This window comes from Anopheles bellator, chromosome 2 (assembly GCF_943735745.2).
Source record: "Anopheles bellator chromosome 2, idAnoBellAS_SP24_06.2, whole genome shotgun sequence".
Classification (NCBI taxonomy): Eukaryota; Metazoa; Arthropoda; class Insecta; order Diptera; family Culicidae; genus Anopheles; species Anopheles bellator.
The window spans coordinates 19726756-19736432 of NC_071286.1; the positions used below are offsets into that span (position 1 = coordinate 19726756).

General features: G+C 44.8%; 1 protein-coding gene across 2 annotated transcripts in view; it reads right to left on the reverse strand.

The window, feature by feature from the left end:
• The window catches only part of LOC131210732 (regulator of gene activity), an 11151-nt gene extending 2961 nt beyond the window's left edge, over nucleotides 1-8190 (reverse strand). The window contains exons 1-4 of one of the 2 annotated variants that reach the window (XM_058204019.1): nucleotides 8111-8190; nucleotides 6931-7070; nucleotides 5969-6383; nucleotides 3916-4428 (exon numbers count right to left, since the gene is read on the reverse strand). In XM_058204019.1, the coding sequence (XP_058060002.1) occupies nucleotides 3916-4425 (510 nt within the window). In that variant the 5' untranslated portion in view covers nucleotides 4426-4428; nucleotides 5969-6383; nucleotides 6931-7070; nucleotides 8111-8190. Of the gene's footprint in view, nucleotides 1-3915; nucleotides 4429-5968; nucleotides 6388-6930; nucleotides 7071-8110 lie in introns of both variants that reach the window. The other variant, XM_058204018.1, reaches the window with a different exon arrangement.
• Between the last annotated feature and the right edge of the window lie 1487 nt (nucleotides 8191-9677).

Here is a 9677-nt window from a genome sequence, read left to right on the forward strand (position 1 = left end):
CTTCGCTCCAATCTGAACAGATTGGTTAGAGAGCATCATTTGACTTGAGTGTGTGCGGTATGCGAGCACATTTAAAAATAGACATGCCAACCAATCCGTCCTCATATCGTTACGGGAGCTGTAACTGTTAAATGCAAAAGATATCCATAACGTTTCGTCGTGGTAAAGGGTACACATGTGCAGTAGACGAAACACATTTCACTGTGCTGTGCGTGCTGTGTGTGGATGTGTGCGTTAAAGAGGGCTTAGTATGCTTCAAATATGTTGTGTTGATCAGTTCTTGGTGCGAATATTCTGCTGCCTCGGCTCCAAGGCCGACCACTACCTATTGACCCGCTGTGGTGTCTCTAGTGAAACGATGGACAAAAGTTATGGTTTGTTGTATAGCAACATGTGTGCGATATTACAGGGTTCCATCAAATATGCATAACGAGATTGCTATACAGACAGATACACACGCATGCACGACAATGTGGCACAATTTACTGATCTCCAGTGAATGCCCTCCCGTTCGGCCGAACGAATGAAAGTCATCAAAAATCGTAAACAGCACGGACCGTGTATTTAAAAATAACTCCTGTTCCCCTGCCGCCGTCGTCGTGTGATAAGATTCTTGTCGATGCGCAGTAGTAATCGGTGATTATCGCGATGGTCGACGACTGCCGATTAACGCGTTGCCCCCGCGGGTGCTGGACGCTGTTCGAGACAATAAACGCTTCTGTCACACGGCCATCGAAGACAACAACAAATTGCGACCGATACGCGAATCGGCACTATTCGACGTACAATCACATTCATATCGGCAGCCCAAGCGGAAAACGCTCGTTTTAGGGCAGGAATATGCACGTTTTGATAGTTCGCTATCCCATTCGTTGGCCGTAGGCGCTCGTATAACAACGCAATCAACGGCGTTTCTCCTCGATTTTTGTGCTTTTTGCCGCCCGATAGCACCGTTCCGCTGGTTATCGCTTTTCCCTTGTTGACAAGCATTAATAAGGGAGATGGCGTTCGTGCGGCGGTGGGATTCTAGCGACGCTTTTTGAAACCTAGTTTTAGCATTTTGGCAGTGAGTGACTGCGAATGAATGACGTTCTGTGTTTCGAACAAACATTTTTTTTGTCATGCACGAAGGGATGTGCGGAAAAAGCCTTACTTTTTAGCTCTAGTAACGCGCGTCAGGTGGTCACAAATCAAAGTAACCAAAGTCTATGTGCCCAAACAAAGATCTTTACGCGGGTAGCGAAAAGTATAAGCAAGCATTGGAAGCCACATCTTCCTGCGATAGGAAGTTTCCCGTTCTGTGCCCTAGCACGATTCGCGTTTCAACGCGTTTGGCATTCACTTACGGTGCCTCCTCCACCATTGCTGGGACCGATGGCGGCTGCACCCAAGCTGCTCGACGCTGACGATGATGCCGATCGATGGTAGTATCCTTTTTGTGGCATTGTTTTCGGTAAGGCCGAGCACATGCTTTGGTTAATGCACTGAGATTAACGAATGGTAAGCAGCTTCCGGCACTGGCGACTGCTTTATGATGACACATAACACATACGCGTGCACACAAACCTAATCGACGATACACGCACGCTGCTGTGCGGCTTTCCCCGTTTCGATGCTCCGCAGGCCGTCGTGGTGACGGACAAACTCAAGAACTGTACACACAGCGACACAACACGCGGCTCTGACAGACGGCGGCTGTCCAACGCGAACTGTCAGCCTGGGACCGCACGCCAAGAGCGAAAGAGAGCGTCGGAGCGGCCCTAGCCGCAAGAACGAAAAACAACGCACGCGGCGCTTCAACTGCGCAGCAGATTAGAAAACACACGGCCCGCGCTCCGTTCCGTGTTCCTGCCTGTGCCAAAGGGGATTTAGATGTTTGATGAAACTTTAGCTGGCGCGCGAACGAAAGAAAGCACGAATCGTCTTGTCGGTCGGTCCGTTTGTTTTGCAAGCACCGCGCGCACCAAAGGACTGCTCTGCGATCAAAGAGCTCGTTACACTGCACACTGCCGGTTTTATCTTCTTTCCGAGCCGCTCTCCGTGCCAGGCCTTTTGCCGATGCCGATTAATGTTTATTTTTCGTCTACAATGCGCTACGTACACAGCCGGTACGTTATCAAGCGGGTGGTCTGCGACAGACTCCGTGCACCCTGACTCTGACTGTGGCACTAAAAAGGAATTGCTTGATTAATCGCACTAATTAAACTGGAGCCTGCCTTTCCCAGTGCACGGATTGCTAGATGTAGTTTTTTTTCGTATGCTGCCAAACGAGGAACACCACACAAACGTGACTAATGCCACCGTGCGGTACGAAGAGAATGAGAATGCTTCCCTTTTGCGGGGGATACGGCCAGTTCATTGAGAGCACACGGCGCGGCACACGGACATTCTCTCACGAACACACACGCGTCTGCATGGCCCCAACATCGCGCCTCGACATGATGTCGTCTTTTCCCTCAACATACATCGCGTTCGTTATCACAAACACACAGCCCCGCGACGCTAGTGAGAAGCAAAAACTAATAATAATACAAAGAACGGCGGGCGAACGAACGAGCGTCCATGATTATAGCCGCGAGAGACGGCACACACTGGCTACAGCGACGAGAAACACTACCCACAGCGAAGGCAGGTGTGAGAATGTGTATGCGCAGCGCCCTCTTCTCGTGTGCATCGCGTATGCGGCGGACACTTTCAGCCTCTCATCTCTAGCAGCATAATTCGCCATTGAACAGCGCGCAGTGGGTTGAATGAAAAGTTGCACAGCTGATCGTTGTTGGAAAGAACGCTAAGTGCACGCATATATCTGAGAAAGCGTCAGGAAGAAGGAAGAAACGATAGATGCAGTGACTGCATATTAAATAGACGACAACAAAGCGGTGAGCTCACGCACCATCAAAATCATGCGTTATGCGTACCTTTTTAACAAATATTGAAAAAATTGATGTGCTTTTACCCTATGGCATTGACAGATAGAAATTAATCAAAGACTACTTGCTTGGTTTCAAGTACATTGTTGGAGACGCAAGGGCACAGTTTGGTACCAAATAAAACTTGGATCGCCACTTGGTTGCATCGTGAACACATGTGTACCAGATGGGAATACTTTCAAACTTAATTTGCTACACCATAATGATCCCTTTTTTTCGAACGATATATTATGCAACGCTTGTTAAATTGTTAAGCCATGATAGTGCCAAAGTACGCCAAGTAAACGCTGACAATAATATTTCTGTTGCAGACGGAGAGATGACGATGATGTATGCGCGACAGTAACAACAAATACAACAAAACAATCGAAAAGAAAATTTGAAACCACACAAACAAAAAAATGGAAAAATCGAACCCATTACCAACCAAACCGAACCAGAACCGAAGAAAAAGTCAAAATATAATGTGGGTCTGAGCGATGGATGCGAAGGGGTTCATTTGTAAACCGAACACCAACAGTACGTTTTCTAAATCCGTACGCCACAATGAATCGACTTTGTTACAAACATCCTAACAACAGAAAAGACAGTATCAAACTTCTGTGAGATAATGTTTCGTGTTTTTGTGTTGTGTTGAGATTTTAATGAACGGCTGGACTGGACTACTTAGAACTGGAAATAAAATTAATAACATAGTATTACCCTCCAAAAACTACACAAAAAGAAAAATCGATTCCTAAGAATGAAGGTCAATTGCAGTGTTGCTGTGACGGTCAATTCAGAGGGAAACCGTAAACACGTAAGAGCCATTGTATCACAGTAGACATGAAAACACATCTGAGAGACGTTCAATCGTAAAAAACGTAAAGTAATCGTAAAGAATGGGAAACCGCCACAACGTCGGAGCCCACAAAAGAGCGCAGAGTGGCGTGCGAATAAAAAATGGACAATACACCAGCAGGGCCACTGTTTGATCTAAACTTACCATCGTAGTGCCACCAAGCCCGGACAGTGCTCGTCGATCCGCGAAGCTACCGGCACCACCCGCACCGCCACCACGTTGCTGTCCGCTGCCACCGAAAAGATTCCGACCACCGGATCCAGCATTGGAGGAGGACAGTTGCTGCTGCTGGTTGCTCGGTCCGTTGCTCGTGAGACCGCCGCCACCCGTTCCATTGCCACCGACGACACCACCGACCGAGGTGCCGGATCGCACATTGGTACCGCCACCGTTCGTGCTTGGCGAAAGTGGCGCCACCGAGGATTGGCCTTGCGACGAAGGCGCATTTTGGCCGAATGCACTGCCACCGCTCCCTGCCGTTCCGACCACCGATGGAAACATGCCGGACGTCGGCGTAACATGGCCACCGGCAGACAGGGTGGCACTGACGAATGCTCCGGTTCCCACAACGCTGTTACTACCTCCTCCTCCTCTCCCGCTTAAGGATGCGCTCGGTATGCTTCTCGGAGGTTGTTGAAAGTTCAAGTTTGCCATAACCTGCGTTCGTCGTCGGCGGTGTAAGTAAGGAGCAAGTGTATGTTGTTGCGAGTGCGTGTCAATAATCAGTTGGTTTAAACAGTCAAAAGCAGCCCCCCGGAATTGACGATAGATCAACAAAATGTTAAAAACAAAGAGAAAACAATTGTCGGAGCAAAGAAAGGTTTGACACAATAAACGTGCCCGACGCAGGACGCGGATAGGTGAGTAGGATCATAGAAACAACATGAAACGGTACAAAGCAAACGCAAACGAATGAAAGGAACACAATTACGAAAGAATCGAAAGAAGAAGAGGAGCAACAACAGATTCGTTCAAGGATAGAAAGTTGAAGAACACAATGCGTTGCCATTTCGGTATGCACATTTTATCATCGTAGCGCATTTGGATTTGGTTGTTTGGTTGGTTGTTTGGTTGGTTGGTTGGTTCGTCCGTTGGTACGTCGTTCGATGGCCATTGTCATTTCGAGAATACGATATTATACATGACCACCATAGAGAGCACGCATTCCATGATCAATGTCATAATCATTATCATCATCATCATCGTCACCGTCAACATCATCATCAACAGCATGGGCATGAATGGTCGTCGCATTACCAGGTTGATGATCAACGTTTGTATGGACAATTGTTAATGTTTAATGAAAAGAAAAGAGAAAACAAAGTAATCTGTTAATATCGTCACTGTTAAAAATGTATCATACGAGTAGGAATTTGCTGAGTAATTGAAACACCAGGATTCGGGAGCCGGCCGGCTCTATCGCCTTGCTGGAGAGCAACAGCCCAAGCGTATGTTTAGAACCGGAAATGGGGGGATAATGTGAGCCACAAAAGTTAATGATACGGACAAACGATCACTGCTTACAATTTATATGTTGCCGATCAGCTACAAGAATTAATAAACTGCCATAATAATGATTTTGATGTTTTGTCCTGCTTGCGAATACTCTTGGTCCACAAAAACCTAAAATAATCTTCTCCAGCATTTACTTAAAGAACCTCCGACCTCCAAGGGCTTGCCCACCTACACAAAACAGTCGGAAGCATATCGCGCCAACATGAACATGACGATGGTCACGTACGGCATACACACACACATGTATGGATCGCCATGGTAAAACGAATATTGTTACACGGCAGCTCTCATTAGCAATTTAACGCGCGCCTATCAACCGTGTTTCTCCCTGAGACAACTCGCCTGCGAATTCCCGCACAGAGTCTCTCTTTGCTCTCCCAAACTTAGCGAGCCTACTTTTTGACTTTCTCTTTCGTGCATCTTCACCATTAAAACGGACAGTGCAGCATTGTGATGAGCCTGCCAGGAAACTTGGGTCGGTTTTTGGTGTGGTGCCGTGTGTCCTAGGTTTCCTTCGAATCCTATTCTGGTTGAAAGACTGCTCTCGTAGATAACAATGTGCGCAATTTGGGCATTTCCACTTGCTTAATCCTCACACCACAGGTGGAAGTTGTATGATTCCACGTAAACTAAAAGTTGATCAAACACATACTGGTGATACAGTAGAACGGTGATTACTTACCTAACTGGCTAGAAAACGATTCATAAAAACTGTATCCTTAGTGAGATACGTCCTTCCAGCTCGTCAATAATCGCCGTTATATCGTCTGTATTGCTGGGTGCGTTTGTACTTATTTGTCGATCTAGCGGCTCTGTTTGCAGTGCTTATGGCCGTCAAAATTAGTCGGTATTATTCGACGTTTGCTGCGATGTACGATGCGATGAACACTCGAAACACTACACGCTCTTCCTGCCACGGCAAACGCGATCGCTGATGTTGCTTTCAAATTTGCACTGTACTCACTCTCTGCACCCAATTCACTTATGAATTTGGTGGCAATACAACTTTGTTTTATTATTGTGCGAACGGCACAGTCACCATTAAATCATACGCACACAAGCACACAGTTCGCGTATTCTCTTTCGGTTGCACAGTTCTGCCTTTTTTCCGGCCGAAAAGAAAAGGGAATTTAGGATAGAAAAATGATATGATCTACAGGATGTTGTGAGAGAGCGAGCGTCAAACAGTTTCCCTGTATTCGCTCGCGCACTCACGCATTCCTCGCTCAATACGGAACATGAAACATTTTCAACGAGAGTTAGTCCTCTTCTTAGCTAACACGGACACACATACAAACAGCAGTTTAACTTCTGTGACCAGAAACTTGGCTTCAGAAGTCAGAGAAAGAGAAGGAAAGAACAATAACTTTCGTGACGTAAATTCGCACATGTCACGCATGTAACAATGAACCCTGTTCTCAAAGAGGCCCAGCGAAACTTGGCGTTTCAGTCAACTTTGATGTCGCATGATCATCCCGTGTGGACATACATCCTTCTCACACTTCCGACCACACGGACATGACAGAGCGTCGTAGAATCGCACTTTCTTCCAGCAGATGAGCAGGTGATGATTACGCGATCTAGGTTCGCCAACCTATGGATGAAAGCATTGATTGCTTGCCCTCCTACTCAGCGGACACCAACCTCGTTTGGAGGAAGTTTATCTTCTCCAAGCTCTCTTGTGTAGCTTGGTGTTGCTGTAGAAAAGAGGATTCGTCCTGCGTTCGTGCGCAGTTTGTTTCTCAATCCCCTATCAGCGGGACAGATAAATCACACGATTTGCCCTATAGAATAGACAAGATAAAACATATTAGTCGCTTGTATACATATCGAAATGAGGAGCCTACGCAAAATATCGATGTTGCGGGGCCTGAATTCGGTTGGCGTAATGCTCACGAAATCAACACGCAGCCTTGGACAGCGAGTATACGACGAATGCAACTGCTGGTAGTTGTGTGCGCGGAATCACCATTCAGAACCGGTTTGCTTCGAGTGCGAGAAACTCACCACACGATTGGGGGGTGTAACCACACCGGAGAACAAACCAAAACTTTCGGTTGTCCAACATAAAATGTTGTGGCGAGTACCATTAAATTCAATTTTAGAAATCACCAATATTTTGCCAAAAGTTCCAAATTAAAAAGGAACGGATTTTTTTTCGGTTCAACATGCCCGCAAACGAGCGCACTTCAATCTCAAGTCTATCATGTAAACATCAACGAACTTGCGTCCTATGCTCTCACTCTTCTCGGTATTTCTCTCTCCCTTTCTCGCGCGGTTGGAGCCTGAATGGAACCACCAATCGGACCAGGAATCGCGCAATCGATTAACGAATGTCCGCCAAAGGATGGATGCGTTTGGCTAATTTATTTCCCTGAGCTTCGTAGAATCCTGACTTTCGCAAAATATCACACTGAACACAAGCACACCCAAAATACAAATACATAACGGATCGGTGCGGCAGAGGTCTGTGGTTCTCACAGAAAAGTGAGAAACATTTAATGATTCTCGCCATAGAAAAAATATTGCAGGTCAAATCCCAGTGGGAGATGCAGTGAGATTGCTTTTGGGCTTAAACAATCGCCATATAGAAACAAGTGCACGTCAGAACCAAACAAAAATACTACCAAATCGATGAGCACGCAGAAACTTTCTTGCTTTAACACACCACTGGCAATGGGCGACTGAGGAGCATACATACACACGGCATTGTGAGAAGCGAAAACGAAGAAAATGACATACGGCCATGAAGAAACGAGATTGGTTCATTGTTTCTTGAGCTGATCTCGCTCCTTTCGCTAATTTCCGTGTAATCCATACGCACCTTTGACGAACACTTTGCACTCGTTTTGGATGGATTCTTCACTAGCAATTTTTGGGACCGCAAAGCTCCGACTTCGAGTGACTCGAAAAAACTGCTGCTTAAAAACCGTAAATGAGCAAACGGAGCGAAGAGAGCTGAGAGAGACTACGCTCTCAGTAAAACGCAGTAACGCGTAACGCGTAACGCGTGAGAAGCTATAAAAATTGTTTTGTAAATTAGTTTCACTTTTTCCTTATAGATGGCTCTTTTCTCACTAAAATTAAAATTAAAATCAAAATTAAAATTAAAATTAATAAAATTAATTAAAGTTGAATTAAAAAATTAAGTTTCTTGGATTGTAAATAATGATTTCGAACATGATAAAACATCATACATTCAATTGTCTTTTTCGGTTTGCAGTCAGCCTACAAAAGCTTACAAAGCTTACAAAAGAACAAAAGATTTATTGCATTGACCACCAAACTTTAAAGGAATCTCAAGCAACGAACGAAGAGATAAAGGAAAAAACCACACTCTAAATGCGCATGACCGGTGCCAATAAGAAAACATTTTATGATCAATACCGATACCCGGTTACCGCCGAGACCGTTTAGTTGTGTTTGGGAACTCCACGAAGGTGTAGTGTGTGTTGTCGCCGCGGGTTGTTCAGCGAAGCTTTACAAGTGCCGTTACACTTCATCTGAAAAAAAAAAAAAAGGAAGCAAGGAAAGCCATAGCAGTTTTAGAAAGGTTCATTATCACGAAACGTGATTACATGTCGATATTATGCGTAGATTGAGTGCATATTGTGCGTGCGTCATAAACGAAGAAGGGTTCATCAAAATGATTATGATTGGGTGGTTGCGAATTGTGTACACGTGAGCACGTGCACAAGACATCCTTACAGAAATTCAATTCCGATTCGACGTCCATTCGACGTAGTGGAGGAAGAGGGAAAAGGATTATGACGTCGCATTACAGGCTGTTGAACTTTGGAGAATCAATTGAAGCCCCCATTGACCTAATGTAGTAATAAGTATTGTTTAACAACTTAATTTGTATCAAAAATATAGGATTATCATCATTATAATAGACCTAATTTTCGAATACGTTGGCACAGCCAGAAGCATTTTAAAATAATTGTTTCCTATGGGGACATTGTTTTTCCATATGGAGTAATTAAGCATTAGGGATGCTTCGATTGAAATACTTTTATTGAGTAATAATACCGCTTAATAAGGCAATTACTCAGTTACTTATTATCTACCGAGCGATTCCTTTAGTAGAGACTTTCCCATTAAAGCAATTAACATCGTCAACAATGTTGAATTTTTAACATAGGAAGAAAATATACTTATTTTATCTGCTTTTATGCATTGCCGAATATGCGAAACGAAGGTGCAAACACTAAAAAACACTAACTTCTAAACTAAAACACCTTGAACATAACGGACATTTAAAATTGTGATACGAAAAAGAACAAGCAACAAGTGTTTTTTGTCCAACCCGGGCCTCTACTGTACTGGCTGTCAGTTGTGCGAGCGAAACAAAACAAAACAACCTAATGCACTTTTCAGTGCAAGTGCAA